At 36.5% G+C, this 27790-nt stretch overlaps 1 protein-coding gene across 1 annotated transcript in view; it reads left to right on the top strand.

Annotated features, from left to right (window-relative positions):
• Nucleotides 1-11443: 11443 nt before the first annotated feature.
• The window catches only part of SLC7A11 (solute carrier family 7 member 11), an 87227-nt gene continuing 70880 nt past the window's right edge, over nt 11444-27790 (top strand). Inside the window, exons 1-3 of the mRNA XM_070769104.1 lie at nt 11444-12291; nt 15802-15928; nt 22122-22237. Coding sequence (XP_070625205.1) covers nt 12015-12291; nt 15802-15928; nt 22122-22237 — 520 coding nt within the window. The 5' untranslated portion in view covers nt 11444-12014. The remainder of the gene's footprint in view (nt 12292-15801; nt 15929-22121; nt 22238-27790) is intronic.

Here is a 27790-nt window from a genome sequence, read left to right on the forward strand (position 1 = left end):
TGGACATGAGTTTGAGCAGGCTCTGGGAGTTGGTGATGGACTGGGAAGCCTGGCATGCTGCAGTCTATGTGGCTGCAAAGAGTGAGACACAACTGAGCAACTGAACTGAACTGATAGCTGGTGAACTTGAACCTCTGTCTATGCCACAGAATGTAGTTAACAACTCTGAGGTATAGACTTGAGTGCACTTGCTGCCTTCTCTGTGCTTTTGGTACATAAACCTCATTTGATTTCCCAAAGTGGTGCTGGCCTCCAGTAACATTTATTACTAGCACTTTTCAATAAAGTGGTTGTGTACCTAATGAGGTACACATTCTTATGTTTTCTCCCAATTGGGTTTTCTTATCTGAAATATTTGATTAAGCCCTTTCTGTCTTGGCTTGTTTACCTTTTCTCATAGATTTGCAAATAGATATTCTAAACTTTGTGTTTCTCTTATTGAAATAATAAATATTATTTTTCAGATAAGGCCTATCTCTATGTTTATGGTAACTTTTGTGTCAACTTAATGTGATAAATTTATAAATACTTAATTTTGGGGGTATTTTTATAATTCTACATATGTTATTGAGGGAATACTTCATGCTAGGTACTAGGTCTTGGGAAATATTCTATTTCTATCTCACCAGTGATGAAAAATAAATTGTTATGATGGAAAAATAAAACAGGGTAATTACTTTATATTACTGAGATAGCCTGATGATCACTATGAATTATTATTTAATAAATATGTAAGTATAATACATTAAGAATATAATTAAAGATTTGGAGTTTTTTCTCTTTTATTACTTTGGGTGACAGTTTGCTTAAGACATGAATTATGCATTCTTAGATTGTTTATGGATCTTTCCTACATAGATACCTGTATGCTTTTTGTGCATTTGTTATGCATGATTTTTAAACTGCTGATTAATTGCTATTGAAGAATTTGAAATTTCTGTTTACCCTTGAATCATTGTGGTAATATATATATATATTTTAAAGATGGCTCATTTAATATAATTTTTGAAAAAGTTGTTTTGAGTTTGTACTACTTTAGCATAGGTCTAAACCTGTATTTTGTTGGTACATATGAGCCCTATTTTTCTTTTACAAGGATCAACATCTGCCAAGTCTTTTTACTTCGATCCATCTTGCCAAAAGTATGCTTAACTTGATAGCTTTTCATAGAAACCTATGTTGCTTTTGTTGTTTCTTATTTTATTTATTTCCACTTTTATTATTACCTAATTACCCTCTTTCGTCTATGTTTTTTGGAACTTTCTCCATTGTTATAATTTTTGTTGTGGTTATTAAAATGTTAATTCACAGTAGTATCAAATAGCACTAAAAAATGTATATAGTGAGAATTTCCCTCCTATTCTAACCCCATCTGCTCAATTATCTTGCAGAGATCTTATGCAGTGACATTTATATCTGTAATTATTGTCCTTCATATATTTCACATTATATTCCATATATATCACATCATATATATTATATTTTATAAATCTATCTATATTGGCATATATTTAAAGTTTTTTAAAGAGCATATTTGGATAATTATTAAACCATTTCAATTTTGATGGGCATTGATGTTTTGAAACTTTATAACTACAGACTATGATATGATAATATTTTACTGACTTAATTTATCTCTCTTTATAAATATTTTGGTGAACAATTTGGAAATTTGCATGCATCATGACATATATTTCATACCTATTGCTGAAGAATATTTTTCTATGCATCACAATTGTTTTATTAGGCTTAAGGAAATTATCAAAAGTTTCCTATATTATCCAAAAAACACAACTTGTATTTAAATATCCCCAGATTTCCCAAATAAATCTTTTATATTCTTTTTTTTTAAATATGCATTCCAATTAAGTTTTATAAATTGCATTATGTCTCTTTAGTTTCCTCTAACATAGAATGGGCTTCCCAGGTGACACTGGTGGTAAAGAACCTGCCTGCCGATGTAAGAGAAATAAAAGATGCAGGTTCGATCCCTGGCTTAAGAAGATGCCCTGGAGGAGTGCATGGCAACCCACTCTAGTATTCTAGTCCATGGGAGAATCCCATGGACTGAGGAGCCTGGTGGGCTACAGTTCATAGGGTTGCTAAGAGTCAGATATGACTACCACGCATGCACTGCAATATAGTAATACACCCCCTACTCCCTTGTTTATTTTTTTATTTTATTTTTTTTGAGATTTATGACTTTATTCGTTAAAAAGTATCCCTTTTCCCCCAATGATTTATAATACACATTTTATAACAGGAAACTTACTATACAGCACTATAATAAGCATTTGTTTTTTTTTTTTATACAAATTTTTATTTACACTGAGTTTTTGAAAATTTAATTGTTAAATAGACTTTCTCCTACTGTGCATTTTTCTGATTGTTTCTTTATCACTCAGTTCAGTTCAGTCACTCAGTCGTGTCCAACTCTTTGTGACCCCATGGACTGCAGCATGCCAGGCTTCCCTGTCCATCACCAACTCCCAGAGCTTGCTCAAACTCATGTCCATAGAGTCAGTGATGCCATCCAACCATCTCATCCTCTATTCCTCCTGCCTTCAATCTTTCTCAGCATCAGGGTCTTTTCCAATGAGTCTGTTCTTCACATCAGGTGGCCAAAGAATTGGAGTTTCACCTTCAGTCCTTCCAATGAATATTCAGGACTGATTTCCTTTAGGATGGACTGGTTGGATCTCCTTGCAGTACAAAGGACTCTCAAGAGTCTACTCCAACACCATAGTTCAAAAGCATCAGTTCTTCAGCACTAAGCTTTCTTTATAGTCCAACTCTTACATCCATACATGACTACTGGATAAACCATAGCTTTGACTAGATGGACCTTTGTCAGCAAAGTAATGTCTGCTTTTTAATATGCACTCTAGGTTGATCATAGCTTTCCTTCCAAGGAGCAAGCGTCTTTTAGTTTCATGGCTACAGTCATCATCTTCTGTGATTTTGGAGCCCAAGAAAATAAAATCTGTCATTGTTTCCATTGTTTCTGCATCTACTTGCCATGAAGTGATGGGACCAGATGCCATGATATTCGTTTTTTGAATGTTGAGGTTTAAGCCAGCTTTTTCACTCTCCTCTTTCACTTTCACCAAGAGGCTCTCTAGTTCTTCGCTTTCTGCCATGAGGGTCATGTCATCTGCATATCTGAGGTTATTGATACTTCTCCCTGCAATCTTGATTCCAGCTTGTTGCTTTATCCAGACTGGCATTTTGCATGAAGTACTCTCCATATAAGTTAAATAAGCAAGGTGACAATATATAGCATTGACGTACTCCTTTCCAAATTTGGAACCAGTCTGTTGTTCCATGTCCAGTTCTAACTGTTGCTTCTTGACCTGCATACAGATTTCTTAGGAGGCAGGTAAGGTGGTTTGCTATTCCCATTACTTTTTAAGAATTTTCTACAGTTCATTGTGATCCACACAGTCAAAGTCTGTAGCATGGTCAATGAAGCAGAAGTAGATATTTTTCTGGAATTCTCTTGCTTTCTCAATGATCCAATGGATGTTGATAATTTGATCTCTGGTTCCTCTGCATTTTCTAAATCCATCTAGAACATCTGGAAGTTCTTGGTTCACATACTGTTGAAGCCTAGCTTGGAGAATTTTGAGCATTACTTTGCTAGCGTGTGAGATGAGTGCAATTGTGTGGTATTGAACATTCTTTGCCATTGCCTTTATTTGGGATTGGAATGAAAACTGACCTTTTCTGCAAGATTTTACACAAATGATATTGAGTTTTATCAATATTGTTTACATCAATTGTCTTTATTGATGATATTTACTTTGATTACTTAACTAAGGTGGTAACAGATCTCTGGAGAGAGAACTCAAGATTATGTGAATATTTTCTTTTATGACACATTTTATCCACTGATTTTGATATTCAGTATTAATCCTCATCTGAATCAATTATTGCATTGAATTGCAAGAATATTGATTTTCTAATTCTTTCCCTCCTTTTACATATATTAGCAATGAGTCTTTAGAAAACTTTTCTTCTTTTCTCCTTTTCCTTCTCTCTCACTCTCTTTCCTAAGTACACCGTATTTGCTATTACAAAAATATGTTATAATCTATTGTATTCATTTTCTTTTCTGATACTCAGATTATCCCAAATTTGTACCATAGGAGCTGCTTCAAGAAAGTGTCTTTTTTGACCAGTTCTGTCATTTTTGAATACATCCTTGATTTATGGAATTGTGTTTATTTCAATATGAGTTAGGTTGATTATTTGTTTATATGAATGCCTTTGGTATTTCCTTTTCTATGAAGGGTTTATTCATATATTTTGCTCATTTTCTGTTGGACTGTCTTTTTCCTTAGTTCAGTTCAGTTCAGTCACTCAGTTGTGTCCAACTCTTTGAGACTCCATGAATTGCAGCATGCCAGGCCTCCCTGTCCATCACCAACTCCTGGAGTTTACCCAAACTCATGTCCATCGGGTCGATGATGCCATCCAGCCATCTCATCCTCTGTTGTCCCCTTCTCCTCCTGCCCCTAATCCCTCCCAGCATCACGGTCTTTTCCAATGAGTCAGCTCTTCACATGAGTGTCAGTAATGCCTAACGCAGTAATGCCTGACACATGAGGCGGCCAACGTATTGGATTTTCAGCTTCAACATCAGTCCTTCCAATGAACACCCAGGGTTTTTCTTATTTACTTGTATAAAACTATTTTAAAAGGTTAGATCTTTGACTGTGATATTAAAATATCATTCCTATTTTATTTTTTTCATTTGGTTTTTTCTTAATTGCTACATGGATTTTAAATTTCATATCCTCTTAATATTATCATTTTTATGACTTCTGGAGTTTTTAGCAGTTCACTAAACCTCCTTCATTCTTCGATTCTGAAGAATTCTGCCATGTTTTATTATAGGACTTTTAGGATTTTATTTTTCCATGTATACCTTTGACCTACTAGGGTTTTGTTTCTCTGGTGTTTAGAACTGACCCAACTTTGTTTTTCTAAATGATTATCCAGCTTTGTCCGTGTCATTATTGAATAGTCTGTATTTTCCTCTGTAGTTTGAGATGATACTTTTATCATAAAGTTCTGAATGTATTTGGATCAATACTAGGCTCTGTCTTTTCTTCTATTACTCAATTTTTAATGTACTGGTGCCATACATTTTAACTAATGAATGCTGCTGCTGCTGCTGCTGCTGCTGCTAAGTCGCTTCAGTCGTGTCCGACTCTGTGCAACCCCATAGACGGCAGCCCACCAGGCTCTCCCAACCCTGGGATTCTCCAGGCAAGAACACTGGAGTGGGTTGCCATTTCCTTCTCCAATGCATGAAAGTGAAAAGAGAAAGTGAAGTCGCTCAGTCCGACTCTTAGCGACCCCATGGACTGCAGCCTACCAGGCTCCTCTGTCCATGGGATTTTCCAGACAAGAGTACTGGAGTGGGGTGCCATTGCCTTCTCCGAACTAATGAATAGCTGTAGTATATTTTGATTACCTAGTATTCCCTTAATGCTCTTATTTTTCATAATTAAGAAATAATATTCTTCTGTAAGTGCAGAATCTATTTTCTAGTTAAAAACAAAATTAACTCTTAGAATTTTCATCTAGATCATGTCCTGTGTATCAACTAAGAAGTTGACAGCTGTATGATATTAGTCTTCCTACCCACGATTATGACATACTCTTCTATTTGGTGAAGCTGATTCTTTTAAAAATACAAGTTTACAAATCTCTTTTAAGTTCACTGTTTAATTTTAAATTTGTCATTGTTATTATAAATGACATAACTGGTTTCATTGTTTTCATTTAACTTTTTGCCTGTGTAAATATTTATAATCTATAAATATATTTTTATATTTATTTGTTTTTATTAATTACTTTATAAATTCTTTGACCCTTATAGGAATTTTTATTATTATTACTGAATGTTTTGTTTTTCCCAGGTAATTTATCATAAAATGGAATTTTTGTCCTCTCTTTTTTATTTTAAATATTTATTTTTCTTGTCTAAATGCTGTGATAGTACCTCGTAGATAATATTAAATAATGGTAACAAAATATTATTTTTTTTTTACTTACTTTTGATATTGAGGAATATTTCTCATGTTCTCAAATACCAAAGAGCTTGCACGGGGCAATGCATTCCTTTCCAATGGTAGTTTTTTCCCCCCATTTTACCTTAGGCAAGAGTCTTAGTAATAACTGACGGAATAAACATGCACGCATGTCTGTAAAGCAAATGAAGCCTAGTTTTTTTTTTTTTTTTTTGCATTAAGGATATCCTTGATTTTCACCTTAAATGGTAATTCGATTTTTCTGTTTGTTTAATTTTTCTCTTTTTTTTTTCACTGCCATTTCAGTATCTATCTGTTTTCCAAAAAGATGTCCATTTACCGCAGGTTTTTATATTACTGGCACATAGTTCTTTTCATTATATTTCTTTGTTGCTGAAAAACTTTCTCCATCTTGCTAAGATATTTTCTCTATTTTTATTTTACATTTAATTAATTTCCTAAGTTTTTGTTAAATTTGTCAAACTTTTATATATTAATCTTGGCAAAAATTACGGTTTGCTATTAGAAATGTTTTCTATTGTGCTTTTATTCTTACTTTTCTTACTCCTGAATTTTTTAGTTATCTCAAATTTTGTGTTAAACATGTAACTACTTTGCTCTAAAATTTCCTTATTTTCTTATTAATGTAATTTATAGCTTTCAGTTTTTCTTTAAGTAACTTTTCACAGAGTCTTACAAATTCAAACATATACTTTTTATTATTATACAATTTTAATTATTTTCTGAATATTTTTTCTCACAATCATTCTTTAACCTAAAAACAAGTTGATGGTATGATTTTTAACTTACAGACATGCAAGATTTATTGTCTTACATTTTATGCTGCTGCTGCTGCTAAGTCGCTTCAGTCGTGTCCGACTCTGTGCGACCCCATAGACGGCAGCCCACCAGGCTCCCCCATCCCTGGGATTCTCCAGGCAGGAACAAGGCTTTCTAATTTTATTGCATAATGGTAAGAGTGTGTAGCTTGTGTGTAATTTTTTGAAACTTTATTGGGTTTCAGTTGTGTCTTAGACATGGCATTTTGGATAATGCTTTCTATATGCTCTAAAATAATCTGTGTTTTGTTTCTTTGGTGAATAGGAAGTTCTCTATAGAATGACCATCTTAAATTTGTTAATCATAATCTGCAGATTTTCTATGGTGTGCTTATTTGTCTGCTCGATCTATCTATTTTTGAGAGAATGCCATGAATTTCCAATAAAATACCTGTTTTTAAAAAAATGAATTTTAACATGCATACAGAAAAGTATTAAATATAAGTATGCAACCCAGTTAAAAGACATAGGTATTTACCAGGTTGTTAAATTGCACACAGGATCCTAGAACTGCCTCTGTGCCCCCTTCCCCCAATCACTTAAATCCACTTATCCCCCAAAGATAGCTATCAGAGTTTTCACACAATAGAAGTTACTTGTTTTTAAATTTTATACAGTCATACAGTATGTATGTTTTGCATCTGTCTTCTAACACTATGTAATAGCTATCAATATTGCTGTACATAGCTATATTGTCCATTCTTTTTCATTATCTTGTAATATTTCACAGAACAAATACAGTGATGCATCTGTCCATTCTACTGTTTATATATATATATGCATTATTTTCAGTACTGGCTACTGTAAGTAAAGCTGCTATGAATATTCCCATCCATGTATTTTGGTACATGAATGTCCTGCCTTGTTATTAGGGAGGCAAATTCATAAGAGTGGGATTTGTTGGTCAAAAGGTATCTATATGTTTAACTTTAGAGATACTATCAAAGAACTTTAAATCCCATTTTAATGATAGCTTTATAGAATTAAAGGAAGATTTTCGGGATCCACAGCCCATCTGGGTTACTTAGGAAGTAAAAGAGGGCTTGATGGTACTGGGACTTTCTAAGTATCCCACTTCTCTCCTTACTCTCTTATTTCATGAGGGTTTCCTCAACATGGCAGGGGACAGGGCCACCAGTTGTTCTGGGGTCATATCTTTACAACTTCCAACAGATGAGAAAAAATAAACCTAATCGGTTTAGAAATATCCTGGCTCAGGCCACATTCCTCCTATACCCTGCAGGTGGGGAGATGATTATCTTTGGCCAGGGTATTCATTATATGCCCATATTAATAATCATGGGACAGAAGTTATCACCAGAAAAGGGGAGCTACAATGATATATTACATCTTTTTAAATATTATTTTTATCCCTATTTTACGGAGGGTAAAACAGGATCTAAGATAAAATAGATCATCAATAGCTAGATTCTTTTTTAAAAAAGCAATTAAAAATTTTGCATGAACAGCATTCATGGAAATGAAAATGAAAGAGAAGAAGCCAAATGACAAGGATTCAGTCACCCTAACACCCTGACAAGGCAAACTGAGTTTTCACCCTGCCAAGTCACCCTAACACCCTGACAAGTCAAACTGAGTTTTACCTTCTAGTTCTTGTCTTCTATGCAGACATAATTTTAATGTTTTAATTACTGTGTCAAAAATTGTTCTGTTTTCATTTAATAGCTTTTTATTCCACATAATCTTTGTAAACTTCAATGATCTGTATTATAATTCATAGTTCATGTAACTTCTAGTAACTGGATATTTAGTTTGTTTTAAAAATATTTGTGATTGTAAACAATGTTGCAGTAAACATCACTGGGACTATAGGTTGTCTTTTGTATTATTTTCTTGGGAGGGAGTCAGGGAGCATAAATACTTTTATGGCTCTACCAGGCAGTTTGAAGATGGAAAAATTCCTTTAAATTATAGTAAAAGTGTTTGAGGTTTCTGTAGGTTCATTTCTTTTCTGTCCCACAATACCTAATTCTGTGCTTTTATCTATTTGGATCTTTTTTTTTAACTTTTTACTTTGTATTGGGATATAGCCATTTAACAATATGTGATAGTTTCATGTGGACAGTGAAGGAACTCAGCCATACATAGACATGTATCCATTCTCCCCCAAACTGCCCTCACATCCAGGCTGCCCTGGATAGGGCCTTGTTGGTTATCCATTTTAAAGATAGCAGTGTGTACATGTCCATCTCAAACTCCCTAACTATCCCTTTCCTTGATCCTTCCCCTCTGGCAACCATAAATTCAATCTCTAAATCTATGTGTCTCTTTCTGTTTTGTAAGTAGTTCATTTGTATCATTTCTTTTTAGATTCCACACATAAGAGATGCCATACTATTTTTCTCCTTCTCTGTCTGACTTACTTCATTCAGTTTGACACTCTCTAGGTCCATCCATATCGGAGCAATGCGGTATTTCATTCTTTTTGATGGCTGAGTAATATTCCATTATATATATATGGAATATTATATAAAGAAGATACGGTATATATACACACCGTATCTTCTTTATCCATTCCTCTGTTGGACATTTAGGTAACCCTGCTGTGGTGGCTATTCTTTGGGCACTAAGTTAATATTTGTGAATAACACTAGAATAATCTCCCAATGCTTAAAATAAGGCCTAAAGCAGGGGGAGACTATAAATGCATTTGCTTAGAACTGATTTTTATGGTAACACATATTTGAAGACCATACAATTTTTTAATTTATAAGTTTAGGACTATTGATTTCTAAGGTAACCCTGAAAATAACTCAACATTTTCTCTGTAAACTACATTTTCTGCAGATTTCCATGTGATTGGATGAGATATACTGGTGTCTTTGGTAACTATTTGCTGCTTTGCAGAGTTTTGGAATGTGACTCTATTTATATGATAGTCCAATCCTTTTGGCCATTAGTCAAACTTCAGCAACTTTTCTTCAACAACATTTTTTCCCCTCGTTTGGAGGGGGAGTGTTATTTATTCTTAAAAGAATATTTTTCCTCCTTTAGACTTTATCTAACTTCTGTCTGAGTGCAGCCTTACTGTCAATTTATTAGCTCTGTCATTTAGCACAAAATTTAAAATTAAACTGTGGCTCTATGTTAGTTAGAGATGGGAAACTGTTCCCTGAGATTCTAACATGCTACTTTTAACTCATATTTCTTCACAGCTAATCTGTTTCCCCTTTTTGGAAAACAAAGGCCTCTCCTCTCTTCATTATGTACTTGAATCAAGAGAATTGTGTGATTGAAGGACATGTAGGAGGAGGAAGAGAAATAGAGGAAGAATTTTCCTTTAGCTTCTTTTTTTTCCCCTTGTCTTTCTTTCTTTGGCATTTCAACAAGATTGAATGAGGAAAACTAACCATTTTCATTTTTTTGAAAAACATGCAGCTGGGAAAAAGTATTTATTTTGGCTTGATAAAAACCCTAACTTGGTATACTCAAAGCAAAGTACTTGGGTTTAGGTAGATTATACAAGAGGGAAATGATGCAGCCTCAGTTACTTGCATTGATGTGGTGTAATCTGCTCAGGTGCCAACAGAACAGAAAATGGTCTGATCTCCACTTTTACGTGGCTGCCTTTTTCCTGTGTCATCCTGGCTTCCCTCCTCATCCCCATTGCCACCTCTCACACGCACGTTTGCTGTTGTTTTTGCTCAGATGTTCAGAAACATATTTAATAGTGTTTGTAAATGTAGATTCAGAGTAATGATAACTAATTTCCTCACTAAAACCCACAGCCACCTATGACCACAGCCAAAAGTGGTAGCTGAGATTTCTTTTGGTATTTGTTTTATAAACACTTGATTAAGAAAGTTAATAGGGTTTAAACATGTTTGCCTTTCTTACTATTTCAAACAAAACATTTTAATTTTAGCTTATATTTCTAATATATTTAAAATTTATAATCATAATGTAACAATAGTCTGTACACTTTAGACAAAAATCCTATATAATGTGAATACTTTCTCAATTTTATTCTATGTATCTGTTTTCAAGTTTTGTTATATGCATGTTTTTATATCATTTAAATGTTAATTTTGAAATTAGATATTTTTGGTAATTGGTTGGAATAACATGCAAATGAAGGGTATATCTTTTATGAATACTTAGTTTAGGAGGTCACCTAGCACTAATAAGAATCAAAAAATGTCTATTTTCTGGAGTCACTAATTTTTGAAGTAGTCCTACTCAGGTGGCAATTTTAAGTACTGGTGTATTATTGGTAGTAAGAAATAGTTTTTATCTTTAAGTAAAGCTCACAGTTTGTGCGTGACAGCAGCTATACAGAATCCTTCTAGCTCTGTAAATATTAGATTTGACTGTGTTGCTAGGAAACCCCAAATAAAAAGAAATTTAAGTAAGCAGGAAGCATTATGAAAACTAAATTTTGTTTTTATAAACAGTGCAGCTTTGTATTATGCTCCGTGATTAAAAGGTTGGTGTAAACTATTTCATATGTACATTAAAGAAGAAAAAAAAAACTTCTTACAACGTAGTGATCGTTTCCTGTTTCATTTTTAATTTTCTTCTCGTGTAAAGAGCTTTCACTAGGAGTTGCTTGAAATCTCTGGGAAGGTCTGTTCTGAATTTACTACTTCTGGATTGGTTAAAATCCCTTTTAAGTGTGTGCTTTGTTCTTTGAAAGCTTTGGTCAGTTGAGCAACTTGCTGCTCGTGTTAAAAAAAAAAAAAAAAAAGAGCTGAGTAATGCTGGAGCTTTCTCATGTGGCTGATGCAAACCTGGAGAATTTGCATCATCATCTAGCTGGAGTAAGTTGGTGTGACAGGCAGGCGCTTAAATACCAGCCCATGAGGAAGCTGATCTGGTCTGTAGTGATAGGGCGGCAGCAGCAGCCGCAGCAGCAGAGGTAGTCGGGGAGGTGAACGAGCCAGAACACCATGAAAGACCACACAGGTGTTTCTGAGGTGTGATTAGATCGCGGAAGGTGAAAATACACCTTAGATCTTTTACCTGGCAGCACAATATCACTGAGAACGAATCTGAAAGCAAAAAGGAGAGATCAGATCGGTCAGTCACCCCAAGAGACACCACAGTTGAAAGTTTGGAATTAAAAAACAATTTTTTTTTTCCATTTCCTTTTTCCCCCCTGCGGGTCACTACCATGGTCAGAAAGCCTGTGGTGTCCACCATCTCCAGTGGGGCTTACCTGCAGGGCAGTGTTAATGGGAGGCTGCCTGCCCTGGGCGGCAAGGAGCCACCTGGGCAGGAGAAAGTTGTCCTGAAGAAGAAAATCACTCTGTTGAGAGGCATCTCCATCATCATTGGCACCATCATCGGAGCAGGAATCTTCATCTCTCCTAAGGGCGTGCTCCAGAACACAGGCAGCGTGGGCTTGTCCCTGGTGGTCTGGACGGTCTGTGGAGTCCTGTCGCTGTTTGGTGAGTGCTCCTGCTTCTCTGGGGGTGTGTCTGTGGGGTTGAGCACTGTGCTGTCTGGGAGAGCAGAGGGAGATTTCAAAGCAATGGCAAAGGCTACCCCAGATTTTTTGATTTTAGGGGAGGTATGCGAGCTATCTAAGCACACTGTCCACTGTTGGCAGAATGCTGAGTTCCCTGAAATTGCATCCTAAATCTATGCTCTCTTTTCCTGACCAAGGCACTCTATGTTCTGACTTTTCCCTTTGGCATTGAATGTTGATGCTAACTTTGATGACCCAGTAAAATACAGGTGAACTTTCTATACCCGGCACTTGTGCTCAGTTAAGGTATGTTTGGGGTGTCTTGGCAGCTGGCAAGCTGAATGAAACACCTGTGAAGTGAAACCCAGTGTGGCCTATTTAGACACAGAACTGAGTGCTCAGCAGAAGTTTTACTGACTTTTTATTGGCAAAACAAATGGATGGCAGTCTTTTCCCTTTTAATTTTTTTACTTCATGTGCTTGTCAGTTCCTAGTCTTCTTTCAAAAGTCCTTGAATGTGGATCGAAGTGTGATGGCACATAATTCAGCTCCTTTTGTAATGGATTATTGCAAGGGTGTGAGCATATTTCACATTTTTTTATACTTTTCATCTCTCCCCAGTACCCATAAATTTTTGCAATATGAATTGTAAAATTGGAATTGGGTATTAGTTTGCTTTTTGCCCAGCTGTTTTCTTCGTTTACAGTTCACTTGATCTTTGGAGACACAGGTCATTGGTCCACCTATCTGCAGAGTTAGTCTCAACAGAACTGGTAGAAAAATGTGATTTTTAACTTTTTTCAAAACCTAGATCTCTTTTATTGATGTGATAATTAATAATAAAGAGGTAATAAATGTCCCCTCATGAGGTGTGCATATGACTGGAATGCTTCTTGGGTTAGCTGTAAAGGTGTTAAAGACTGGTGAATGGTCAAGAAAATTAAATTGTATTTATACTATGGGGAAAATGTCTAAGACATATTTGCTCTTCTCTGGCAAATAGTGCTTTTTTATTCCAAAAGATACTGCTCTTTAAAGGTATTAACTCTTTGTCCTAACTCTCTAGGACCAAGTACTACTAACTCTTGGTCCTACATGGACCAGCCTGTTTATTCTGAAGGTCTTGGCAATGTTTTCATGCATTGGTTTGAGCATTTATCTAGAGAACTCAAATTTTCATGGTTAGGAAGAAAGTATTTTAAAGAAAACTTGTTGAAATAAAAACTTAGTATAGAAATATCAACAGAGGAATTATATTTAGGTCTTTACAAAGGGTTTATGGTATTCATATGGTGTGGCATACACATTTATAGACAAAAAGAAACCTAATTATTGATCTTCTTAAATGATTTTGTGTGCCCTCAGCCTTTAATCTTCTCCAACACTTGGTATATTCAGAATAAATAATTGTCTAATAGGAGAAACCATAACCAGTTTCCTGGGTTTTATGTCCTGTGTGCATGCAGCTCCCAGTACGTAGTTCCATTTTTGTACACTATAAAAGGCTATTCAGATATGATAAAATGGGTGGCTCTGAGCATTAACTAGTTAAAGTGGTGTTGACTTGTACTAAGAAAATATGCTTCTGCGTAAGTATGTCATCTCAAGTGATTAAAAATAAGCTAATGGGACTAGCTAAGTTTACACTTGAGTTGGTATTCTTTGATTACTAATCACAGGGAATATGCTTCTATACTAACCTATTTATCGATGTTTGCATTACATTGGTCACTTGAGCTACTAGGAACTTTTGACAGGAATGCCTTCCTAATAGGAAGCAAAGCAAAATATAAGGGAAAAAATTCTTTGTCCTAAAACTCTGGAACTAAGAGCATAGAATGTGTATATTGTGTTTACAATTTTGTTTAAAGCCAGGTTTAATACATGGGTTCTTGCATCCTATTTTGAACTGTTTTCATCTGACTAATATGGTTATGGAGCTTGAGACCTTTAAATGAAAATTTCACTTCCCCAGAACTCAATTTAAACCTGGGGCAACCATCCTGGAGTTTAACCAAAGAACACACAGGTCTAGGTATTGAGTCTCTGGAGATAAATTCTGAGGTTCTTAAGGCACTTTCCAATAACATTTAATATTGGATGATTTTTTGTACAGCCTACCAACATGGCAACTGGTTTCCAATAGAGAATGATCTGCAACTAATTATAGTTAGTTTTAAATGGACAAACTGTATTGGTAATTCCCAACTATCCATCTGTAGACTAAGTTACTTTAGAATTAGCTGTGCTAATTTTAAAATAATAGATTTTCTTTGATGCCTCTGTTGAAGAGTCTGGCCTTTCTTGATCAGAGAGTAGGTCTGGGGGATGGCCTTAGTGCTAGTATTTTTTATTTTAATTAAAAAATTGTTCCCAGGTGACTCTGATACAGTGCTAGTTTTGGAAATAGGATAAGCAACACTAAGATTTTGCTGAATATCCAAATTACATTTATGTTGGACAGTTCTACCTGAAGCTCTACTGATTAGTAATGATTTCTCATGCTTTTAGTCTCCAGAATAGCTCAGGCAGAAATTATGTCTTACATTTGAGTACTTAATAGTATGGGTAGAACTTTTCATATAATGTCAAGATATACTTTTCATTATATATAATATAAGTTGCTCATAGTAGTAGGTAAAGCTGTATTTCATGAGGTGCTCTCCGTGTACCAGGCCCGTTACTATCCTTGGCATTCATTTTCATACTTATACACACAATCCCCTTATGAAGTGAGAATTAAAATCTTTATTTCTCAGAGGATGAAACTGAGGTTTGGGGAGATTACATAATCTGCTCAAGCCTTTGTGAATTTTATTGCTAAATGTTAAAAATTGGTTCGTAATTAATTTTATCTCCATGTTCATAAATATGTTAAAGCATCTCTTTTTCAGAACTTTTATTTCAGTCACCCAGGAAGGATACTCTGAAATACATCTATAACAAACTTTCCTAAAAATAGAATATCTGAGTCAAATTAATTTTGTTGATAAACAAAATATATCCTATAAATTGAATGAAGGCTTCCAAAACCTTGAGTCCATACTTTACAGAAGAGAGGAATTTTATTTATTTTGATGTGTCACAAAAACATTATTTATTAAAAGGATGCTCAATATAATGAGGTCAATATAATTCTTTGTCTTGATGTGAAATTATGTTCAAAAATGGATTGTTATTGGCATCTTTCTCTTGTTCTCAGATTTGAGATTTAAAATTCTTAATAATATTATATTGTTTTAGAAGTTTGTCTTTACCATTTCAAATAAAATTATCTTGAACAGAATGAACCAGAGTTCAAGCATGAGGAAGTTACAAGGGGAATTTGGAGGTTCTTAGGAATTTGATTCATATTGTTTATTTTGAAAAAGGGTGTCATTCAAACCAAAGGATGTAGTATCATCTCATGAAATATTGCTGTGTCCATTCTACTGCCGGATGACTTGGTAATATTTTAACTTTGTGCCTTTTTATCACAATTATTTCACAGGAGCCTTGTCCTACGCTGAACTGGGAACTAGTATAAAGAAATCTGGTGGTCATTACACATATATTCTAGAAGTCTTTGGCCCATTACCAGCTTTTGTGAGAGTCTGGGTAGAACTGCTCATTATACGGTAAGAGCCTAGACAGAAAAAAGATTAAGGAAAAATAAATCTATTCATTATCCCATTTTTGAATCACTTTGATTATTTTTAAATAATTAGAAATACGCATGACTTTGTGGTAAATAGGTCTCCTTCAGGACATAAAATCTGGGATGAAATACCTTTCTCAATTAATGTTTTTAGTGCCATTTTGCCGCTGGCAGTAATCTTCTAACCATGCCAAACTTTCAAAGCATCTGCTTGTTGTTAATATTCAGCTATTCTCTAAGTCATTTTCAGGAAAAATGCTGACCTAAAAGAATATGAATTGTCAAAATCTACCATGATAAATCAGACCTTTTGTTTGATTATAAATTGTAATTTGACAAAATTTAAATGTTCTCCTAGGAACTGGGGTTTTCCTTCTTGTAGATTACACCATTAAGCCGTCTTGTTTACTCAGTTTTTTGTGACTAGGAAACCTCTATTCCTAGCAACTTAGTATGTCATCGAGTTTTATATTCTACCAAAAAAAAAACACAAAACAAACACACACACACTTGTCACAATGACTCATAACCTCATATTAAACAAATCAGTGAACTACAGTTGCAAAACGCTTTTTGATTATATTGTTGTGAGAATACATTCCCCTTCCTGATTGCCTTGGTTTAAAATCAAACCAAATAATGCTAAGTCACTCTGAATAGCAAATTTCCTCCAGTTTTGTGGGAAACTTATGATGTCACATGAGAACTTCAGATTATCCTTAAGGCAAACTGCTTCCATGAAATGTGACTAGCACCTTCTAACAGCAGAATTTAACAGAAATAATTAAAGAAACTTGTTCTTACTGTAAACTTATCAGACTTACACAGCTGAAAGCTCCTGTGAGCTCTTATCCTATCATTTAGAGCTAAGTGGTAAATGCAGAGCTAATATGTATTGACTTAACACTAATCTTGATTTTTATAGTCCTAGGAGTCTCTTTTGTAGTAAAAAGCTTAGAATAGTATTTACATCTTTGTTAAGTCTGTTCTCATTTTAAGCAATTTTGCATTATTTAAAACTTTTTATTATGAAATAATGATAAAGAAGTATTTTGTTCCTTTTCTAAACTCTGGGATTTGCCTGGGAGGTGCCTTCCACTATTTTCTGATAACATGAAGATTACTCTTCAAAGGTCAACTTAAGTTCTATCTTTTCCACAGTTAATTTCCTGTTCACCCTGGTTTATAGTATTTCTTTCCTCTCTTAATTCTTCTGAAAAAAAAAAATGCAGTCTCTGCTTCTCATTTGACATTGAACATGCTGGCTTATATTCTTATTGAATATTTTAGGAATCTGTGCTCTGTTTTCTTGTTAAAACTGCAAGCATTTCAAGTATATAAAACCAGGTCTCTCACTTTTTGTAACTCTAATACTACTTATTGTCATATATTAAATGCACTGATTGTCATATATTAAATTCTTTCTCAATAGCAGTTGAAAAATGTAGTAATCATTCAATCTTTCAGTAAGTTATATTGGGTTGGCCAAAATGTTCATTCAGGTTTTTCCATTAAGATGGCATGGAAAATCCTTAACAGATTTTTTTTGCCAACCCTAATCAGTTCAGTTCAGTTCAGTCACTCAGTCGTGTCCAACTCTTTGTGACCCCCTGAATTGCAGCACGCCAGGCCTCCCTGTCCATCACCAACTCCTGGAGTTCACCCAGACTCACGTCCATTGAGTCAGTGATGCCATCCAGCCATCTCATCCTCTGTCGTCCCCTTCTCCTCCTGCCCCCAGTCCCTCCCAGCATCAGAGTCTTTTCCAATGAGTCAACTCTTCGCATGAGGAGGCCAAAGTATTGGACTTTCAGCTTTAGCATCAGTCCTTCCAAAGAACACCCAGGACTGATCTCCTTCAGAATGGACTGGTTGGATATCCTTGCAGTTCAAGGGACTCTCAAGAGTCTTCTCCAAAACCACAGTTCAAAAGCATCAATTCTTTGGCACTCAGCTTTCTTCACGGTCCAACTCTCACATCCATACATGACCACTGGAAAAACCATAGCCTTGACTAGATGGACCTTTGTTGGCGAAGTGATGTCTTTGCTTTTGAATATGCTATCCAGGTTGGTCCTAACTTTCCTTCCAAGTAGTAAGCATCTTTTAATTTCATGTCTGCAATCACCATCTGCAGTGATTTTGGAGCCCAAAAAAATAAAGTCAAAACATCTATTTCTGCTTTATTGACTATGCCAAAGCCTTTGACTATGTGGATCACCATAAACTGTGGAAAATTCTGAAAGAGATGGGAATATCAGACCACCTGACCTGCCTCTTGAGAAACCTATATGCAGGTCAGGAAGCAACAGTTAGAACTGGACATGGAACAACAGACTAGCTCCAAATAGGAAAAAAGAGTATGTCAAGGCTGTATATTGTCACCCTGCTTATTTAACTTATATGCAGAGTACATTATGAGAAACGCTGGGCTGGAAGAAGCACAAGCTGGAATCAAGATTGCCGGGAGAAATATCAATAACCTCAGATATGTAGATGACACCACCCTTATGGCAGAAAGTGAAGAGGAACTAAAAAGCCTCTTGATGAAAGTGAAAGAGGAGAGTGAAAAAGTTGGCTTAAAGCTCAACATTCAGAAAACTAAGATCATGGCATCCGGTCCCATCACTTCATGGGAAATAGATGGGGAAACAGTGGAAACAGTGTAAGACTTTATTTTGGGGGGCAATAGTTTGAATAAAATACACTCAGTATTCAAATAAGTACAATGCTTATTTAGAGTGGTGGCCTGTCAGAATAGTGGGCTTTGGGGCCTGATGCAGCTGAGCTTGAGTCCCTCTCCAGCCATGTACTGGCTAATTGTGTTGGCTGGTTAGCCATACTTTGGTTAATTGCTCAGCATTATAATGGACTTGATCATTCCATTTGCAGTAGTAGCACCAACACAGTGCTCATTCATTCATCTATTCATTCCACAAACTATGCTACTGAATGGTGTATGGCAAGTTAAAAAGATCTGAAGTGAAGTGAGCCTCAGTTCTTATTCTCAAGTAGCCTCTAATCATATTACCTTAGATAGCTACTTCACTGGGTATGTGTTTATGGAAGCAATTACCTAAATATATTATAGAATCTTTTGTAATGGATTCATATATTTCTTTGTAATATGGACTCACATTACTCAGTTGTTCTCTCAGAGTAATGAATGACTTGAAGATTGACAAAATACCTGAGTAATATAACATTCCTCTTCCATTGAAAGTACCCATGGTACCTAAATATTTACTATTAAAATTGTACTTCAGATTAAGCCACTTTTGTCAGAAATAATCTGTAACAAATCTTAAAAAGAAATCATACATCAGGGGTCATTTGAATTCATACATTCACCATGTATTTATTAGTTTTCTGTTGTGTGACAGACACTTTACTAGACACTTTACCCATACACTGAGGATGAAATAGTGATTAATATGGACACAGTCATATGCATGAAGCTCATGGTCAAGTGAGGGAAACAGTTATCAATCAAGACATCATGTAAGAGAATAAAAAGTTACTACTGTGATACACATGTGAAAGGGGAGCTATGAAGTTCCATATGAGAGTATACTCTGGGAGATCTAATGCAATCAGAGGACTGAAGAAGCTTCCTTGGGAAAAAGATTGAACTAAGACCTGAGATATAAGAAACTGTCAGTGAGTTTCAGGGGCTCTAGGCAAAGGGTATTCAGATCCTTCTAGTGGGAGGAAGCACACTGAAGAGGAAGGAAAAGTTTTGACCAGATGGAGCCTTGTATTGAAGGATTTTTGTGGATTCTATGTTTGGAAAGCACTAAAATGACATGACTAGATTTTAATTTATACATCAGAAATTTATAAATGATATAGAATAAGAAAAATGTCTTGCTGTGGTCAGGAGGAGATTGTCTTGGGGAAAAAAATCAAGAAATCTCACTTCTGCACATCTACACCAAGGAAATGATAATTGAAAAAGACACAGGCACCCAAGTATTTATCACAGCACTGTTTACGATAGCCAGGATATGGAAGCAGCCTAGATGTCCATTGACAGATGAATGGATAAAGGAGAAATACATATATACAATGGAATGTTGCTCAGCTATAAAACAGAACACATTTGAGTCAGTTCTAGTGAGGTGGATGAACCTAGAGCCTGTTATACACAATGAAGTCAGAAAGAGAAAAACAAATACCGTATATTCACCCATATGTATGGAATCTAGGAAGATGGTACTGATAAACCTATTTGCAGGGTAGCAGTGGAGATGCAGACCTAAAGAACAGACTTATGGACATGGGCGAGGAGGAGAGTGGGGTGATTTGAGAGAGTAACCTTGAAACATCTACATTACCACAGATAAAATAGATAGCCAGTGGGAATTTGCTATATGATGCAAGGAGGTCAAATTTGGTGCTCAAATCTGGTGCAACCTAGGGGAGTTGGGGTTGGGTGGGAGCTGGGAAGGAGGTGCAAGAAGAAGGGGACATATGTATGCCTATTGATGCATGGCAGAAACCAGCACAATATTGTAAAACAGTTATCCTCCAATTAAAAATAAATAAATCTACCTTGCTTTCTAATACCAGCAGGTCAGGGTTGGAATGCATAATGGTGGTTGGTTTCCTGACAATCTAGGGGTTGGACCTGGAGGTTGAGTAAGCATGAGATGGGAGATAAACTGAAATGGAAGACTTGGCATGGGAAATTTAATAATTCCATTGACTTGCCTGTGTACTAACAAACATGCATTCATATGCAGTATATTTAAACTGGAAAGGCCTGTGTCATTTTCTAACAGAAAGTTGAAAAGCTAAAATAGAATCATTTGCTACCTGTTTTACTATATACCTGACCTTATTTCATTTTCTTATCTCATTCATGTTTTCTCTATAAAACTACAAGACTAATTTTGTTTTTCAACACATAATTTTCACCTAAATATTTCTATGGAATTAAGAATAATCACTTGGCTCTCAAGGTTTTTCTGTTTGGAAAAATCTAGACTAATACAATGTCAAGCATGTAAGCATATATTTGCAATGAACACTTATTAATACTAATTTTTTAAAGTTGAGTTTTGTGTTCCTTTTCTGAACCCATTAGACTGTGCTGTTAAAACTCATTCCTACTCTGCTGGAGTTTAATTGTTGACTTACTGAGAAAGGAGACTATTTCTTGTGTGGCCCAGCCCTGTTGGATCTCAAGTAATAAACTAGATTTTTAAGAAAAAGTCAAATATGGGAGGGAAGAGGAAAAACTGACAGCACCCAGCCTTGTTCCTAAGCAGATGTGAAGTTTAAAAACTAGCTATCAAAGTTGCAGACAGTATATCATTTGGAATATCTGTGAGAACCTAATCAAATATAGGCTAAAAACTCAACTGTCAGAAAACTAAGATCATGGCATCCAGTCCCATCACTTCATGGCAAATAGATGGGGAAACAATAGAAACAGTAACAGACTTTATTTTGGGAATTCCAAAATCACTGCAGATGGTGACTGCAGCCATGAAATTAAAAAACGCTTGCTCCTTGGAAGAAAAGCTATGACAAACCTAGATAGCATATTAAAAAGTAGAGACATTACTTTGCTGATAAAGTCTAGTCAAAGCTGTGGTTTTTCCAGTGGTCACGTATGGATGTGAGAGTTGGACTATAAAGAAAGCTGAGTGCCAAAGCATTGATGCTTTTGAACTGTGGTGTTGGAGAAGACTCTTGAGAGTCCCTTGGACTGCAAGGAGATCCAACCAGTCTATCCTAAAAGAAATCAGTCCTGAATATTCATTGGAAGGACATGCTGAAGCTGAAACTCCAATACTTTGGCCACCTGATGTGACGAACCAATTCGTTAGAAAAGGCTCTGATGCTGGGAAAGATTGATAGAGGGAGGGGAAGGGGATGACAGAACATGAGATGGTTGGATGGCATCACTGATGCGATGGACATGAGTCTGAGGAGGCTCTGGGAGTTGGTGATGGACAGGGAAACCTGGCGTGCTGCAGTCCGTGGGGTCACAAAGAGTCGGACACGACTGAGTGACTGAACTGAATCAAATATAGATTTCTAAAAATCATAGACTTCTCTATTTATGTTCCATGTGCTGAGTAACAGTACCTCAAGGTAGAAAAAGTTAGTGAAAGTGCTATTTTTTTTTTCCTGTGGTTAACCTAAATATGCATTTCTTCTAGCCCTGCAGCCACTGCTGTGATATCTCTAGCATTTGGACGCTATATTCTGGAACCGTTTTTTATTCACTGTGAAATTCCTGAACTTGCAATCAAGCTCATTACAGCTGTGGGCATAAGTGAGTATCATAGGTATAAATATGAAAAAGAAAACAGTCCCTACAAAAGTGATTGGAGACAAAATTTCTTGAGACTTTTTGCATAGTGGTACTATTCCTCACATGGTGTTCTTGCTTACAACTGCTCACCAGGTTTGTGTTGGAAAACAAAGAAAAGAATAAGGGTTTGGTGTAATGCCTGATACGACATTATAAGCCTATTTTGTATTGGGTCAATACATGTGATGGCTAATCTTTTAAAACAGGCAAACAAAACACCTTGTTAGTAAAATAGTAACTTGATTGTGCATAAAAAGAGACTTTTACAAGGGAAAACCCCATTTTTAAATGGGTGTTCTGAATTATAAAATATCCTTCCTTAGCAATAACATGGAGAAGTATAAGCACTTACCCTCATGGAATGGTGTTTGTGTGTTTGGTGTGTATGTTGTGTTCATGAATTTTCTAGTGTTACCACCTGCCACTCTGTGTTCAGATTTTAGCTGTCCACTGATGGTCACTAGAGTCTTCTTCCAACGTTTGATTATTAGTAGCATTTCTCAACGGAGAAGGCAATGGCACCCCACTCCAGTACTCTTGCCTGGAAAATCCCACGGATGGAGGAGCCTGGTGGGCTGCAGTCCATGGGGTGGCTGAGGGTCGGACACAACTGAGCGACGTCACTTTCACTTTTCACTTTCATGCATTGGAGAAGGAAATGGCAACCCACTCCAGTGTTCTTGCCTGGAGAATCCCAGGGACAGGGGGAGCCTGGTGAGCTGCCGTCTCTGGGGTCGCACAGAGTTGGACACGACTGAAGCGACTTAGTAGCAGCAGCAGCAGCATTTCTCAAATAGGAGTTTTCTTTATCATTTCTGAATTAGGAAGTTGCTCATTGTCATCATTGGGCCCAGATATTAGAACCTTTTTTTAAAAAAAAGGAAGTAAAAAAAGAGGAACATGCACATCATGACATAAGTGATGTGAGGCTCAATATGACTCCAACTTCCTGTTGTGAGAGAAAGGTGAACATTTCACAGTAGACAGCTGGGTGATTAGCAGGAAAGAGTGAGGAGTTACACACAAAATATCTCTAGTACGGGGTCCATATTTCTGCACTTAAATAGATTCATCCTGGATTCCCCCCTTAATTCATGAAACAAAATAATTGTTATGTGGAATATTTGAAGGGAGACCAAGAAAAATACTTGAATGAGATATTTCTAAGTTCTGGAGTGGTAATGGTGTTCTCGATTGTTCTTACCCTTTCCACACACTACGGCTGTGAGACTTGGGGTCAAGTCACTTCTCCTTTCTGCACCTGAGTGTTCTTATTTACAAATCATGTCTAGTCTCATAAGGTGTCTTTTGAGGATTAAATGATATTAAAAGAGTGTATATACAGTGTTTTGAGTAATGCTGCTGCTGCTGCTGCTAGGTCGCTTTAGTCGTGTTCGACTCTGTGCGACCCCATGGACTGCAGCCTACCAGGCTTCTCTGTCCATGGGATTCTCCAGGCAAGCACACTGGAGTAATGCTAGAAAAGTTTAAAGAGTGAAATTACAAATGGTAGCTTTTTATACTCTTGTGGGAACACGGCTTATCAAGTTCCATAAGACCAGGGGATTAACTAACTGCTGTGTTTCCAGCCCTTCACATAGCCCCTAGTATATTGTTTGTGCTCAACAAATATTTGTTCGTGATTGATTTTAATTAGAAGAGATATAAGCATTCTTCTCTTGTAGAGAAGCTAATGGAATGCCTATGTGTTACACTTAGAGGATTACACATCTTCACGTTTCTCAAGCAGCAGGAAATGGAGGTAAATGAAATAGATTTTGCTCAGATCTAACACCATGAAATTTTGATTTTTGGAACCATTTTAGCACTGTGGCTATAGCTCAGGCTCTGGAGGCAAACAATCTGCAATTCAAACAACTGGAATAGTGTAGGGGTTCTCAGTTATGTGATTTGGGGCTAAATATTAAATCTCATTAAGCATCAGTTTTATTTATTCGTAAAATATCTGTGAGATGATAATTTATCTTGAATGGCTCTGGAAGGATGAAGTTAGATTTTTAAGACTTTAGCAGAGTGGTGCCTTGCTCATAGAAAGTTTTTGATAAATCTAGTGTTCCACTTAGGGACTGGATCAGTAGCCACTGTTATACTCATTTTATTTTTGTTTCTCAACTGACTGAGGCAGAATCATATCACAAGTATTGTATTTGAAAAGAGAAACACAGTGGTAGCATTTTGAGAGCTCTGTAAATTGCCAATCAGAGGTTACTGATTAAAAGCTGTAACAGCAAACTTTCATTATATATTATGTAAACATTTACAAATCCACAGCTTGGATTGAGAAGGACTGGTAATGAATTAGATAATGACAACACATTACCATTTTGGTAAATCTAGATAGCTCTTTTATTTGTCCCAATTCTGTTAAACATTTTAAAGGGAAAACTCTTTTTTAGAAGAGTAAATGGAAACTGTTCAAATCAAAAAATTAAAGCAATTATAGGTAAGAATGATTAAATATGTTGCAGTTTACAAAAGCTGTAGTAGAGTTTGGTGATGGTGTAACTAACAAAGAGCCTGAGTTAATCTTGGATGAACTTAGTCATGTTCTTCCATTTTTACCATTAGTTATAACATCAATTTACAGATTTTGATGCAAGCTTGAGTTTCTGAGGAAATTTGTTCCTAAGATCAGAAGCACTGAAAGATGAAATGAGATAGTCTTGCAACTCGATGGCAGGTGATATAAATCAATGGCCTAATTGGGAAAGTCAGACTGTCTCTGAGAACTTAGCTTTAAAGCAACAGCAGGTGGAGATGGAGATAGAAAAGGAGACATTTACCTGGGGGCAAATCTCACATTCTGTAGGGTTCAAAGCGAGGAGAGAGGTGATTTTCTGCCTGCCGGGGGTGAAAGGTTAGTGAGATGTAGAAAACAGAGTTTAATTGTGTGAATTGCTTCCCTGTGTTCTCCTACAGGGATGGAAGCAATTTGTGGTAGTTTGAATTCTCTAGTTCAAGTGTAGAAGAACAAACTTGAAGGATATTGTTATCATCAAATCATAGAAGAAAAGGAATTTCAGGGTTTGTGAAATGTTAACCGATCACTTGAGAAGTGAGAGTCCGGTGGGAGTGTGGCATTGCTAAATACTAATTACCCCTCTGGGGCTTCCCTGGTGGCTCAGACAGTAAAGTGTCTGCCTGCAATGCGAGAGACCTGGGTTCGATCCCTGGGTTGGGAAGATCCCCTAGAAAAGGAAATGGCAACCTATCCCAGTACTCTTGCTCCAGTACTCTTGCCTGGAAAATCCTGTGAATGAAGGAGACTGGTTGGGTTTACTCCTCTCCTCTTTTGAAAGTATTCAACTTCATTTCTCTCAAATTAATAAAGGTGAAAAGTTTTGGAGTACTTCTCTGGTGGTCCAGTGGTTAAGACTTCTGCCTTCCAGTGCAGAGCATGCAGGTTCGATCCTTTGCATGGTACTGGATCCCACATGCCTCGCTCAGTCGTGTCTGGCTCTTTGTGACCCCATGAATCGCAGCGTGCCAGGCCTCCCTGTCCATCACGAACTCCCGGAGTTCACCCAGACTCATGTGCATCGAGTCAGTGATGCCATCCAGCCATCTCATCCTCTGTCGTCCCCTTCTCCTCCTGCCACCAATCTCTCCCAGCATTAGAGTCTTTTCCAATGAGTCAACTCTTCGCATGAGGTGGCCAAAGTACTGGAGTTTCAGCTTTAGTGTCATTCCTTCCAAAGAATTCCCAGGGCTGATCTCCTTCAGAATGGACTGGTTGGATCTCCTTGCAGTCCAAGGGACTCTCAAGAGTCTTCTCCAACACCACAGTTCAAAAGCATCAATTCTTTGGCGCTCAGCTTTCTTCACAGTCCAACTCTCACATCCATACATAACCACAGGAAAAACCATAGCCTTGACTAGACGGACCTTTGTTGGCAAAGTAATGTTTCTGCTTTTGAATATGCTATCCAGGTTGGTCATAACTTTCCTTCCAAGGAGTAAGCGTCTTTTAGTTTCATGGCTGCAGTCACCATCTGCAGTGATTTTGGAGCCCCGAATGATAAAGTCTGACACAGTTTCCCCATCTATTTCCCACGAAGTGATGGGACCAGAGGCCATGATCTTCGTTTTCTGAATATGGAGCTTTAAGCCAACTTTTTCACTCTCTTCTTTCACTTTCATCAAGAGGCTTTTTAGTTCCTCTTCACTTTCTGCCATAGGGTGGTGTTATCTGCATATCTGAGGTTATTGATAGTTCTCCCAACAATCTTGATTCCAGCTTGTGTTTCTTCCAGTCCAGCGTTTCTCATGATGCACTCTGCATATAAGTTAAATAAGCAGGGTGACAATATATAGCCTTGACGTACTCCTTTTTCTATTTGGAACCAGTCTGTTGTTCCATGTCCAGTTCTAACTGTTGCTTCCTGACCTGCATACAAATTTCTCAAGAAGCAGATCAGGTGGTCTGGTATTCCCACATGCCTAGCAACCAAAAAACTGAAACATGAAACAGAAGCAATATCGTAAAAAATTCAGTAAAGACTTTAAAAATGGTCCACATTAAAAAAAAAAATCTTTAAAGAAAAAAGGGTTTTGCGTACTCCAAGTCTTGTCCATTCTGGCAAGCATGTCAGGCATGTGGAAGTTGAGTAGGGAAATCTTATATATTCACATTTGTCTTCTCTCCTCTAGCCCAGTGTCCCTAGGTAAAGGGACATTGCTCCCTTTACTTTCTATGGAACTTCATGAATTTTCACTCTCCTTGAAGCTTCAATAAACACTGAAGTATGTTCAAAAGTTAAAATGACATTTAGTTTTTGGTTCTGGTCTCCTGAAACCAGACCCTGTTTAAGTATACACTTGAGTGGCAGAATATTCTAATAAAAGTACCTTATGTCAGATGTGGGCTCTTATCTCAGACACATCTAACAACCTCTCTGAGTCTCAGTTTTCTTATTTAATTTACATAGGTGAATAAAGAACGTTATTCACCTGTGGGAATAATTGGAGAAAGCAAACAAAATAACACTTGTGATTATGATGTGAGAAAAAGAGATAGCTATTTCTATAAATGCATTACTGTATTTTCTCAAACTGTACTAGCATCATTAAATTACATGAAAGAAAGTCTAGGCTGAGTTCTGTGCTAGCTTTTCAAATATTGCACATAAAGTGGCTCTGTTTAAACCCGAAATTGGACTATCTTTACTCCTCTTCTACCGTAACTAAATACCATGACAACCAATTCTTAGGTAGAGATATGTAGTATTGAAATATACAAGGACTTCAAAACAACAATCATACCCTTCAGAAGGATGAGAAATAAAATGTGGAATCTAAGTGTCTTGAAATCCCAGCCAAGATAAACATGATCCTTAGCAGAGAGGAGGGACTTCCCTGGTGGCTCAGATGGTAAAGCGTCTGCCTGCAATATGGGAGACCCAGGTTCGATCCCTGGGTTGGGAAGATCTTCTGGAGAAGGAAATGGCAACCCATTCCAGTATTCCTGCCTGGAGAATCCCAGGGATGGAGGAG

This window comes from Bos indicus, chromosome 17 (assembly GCF_029378745.1).
Source record: "Bos indicus isolate NIAB-ARS_2022 breed Sahiwal x Tharparkar chromosome 17, NIAB-ARS_B.indTharparkar_mat_pri_1.0, whole genome shotgun sequence".
In the NCBI taxonomy this organism is placed as follows: domain Eukaryota; kingdom Metazoa; phylum Chordata; class Mammalia; order Artiodactyla; family Bovidae; genus Bos; species Bos indicus.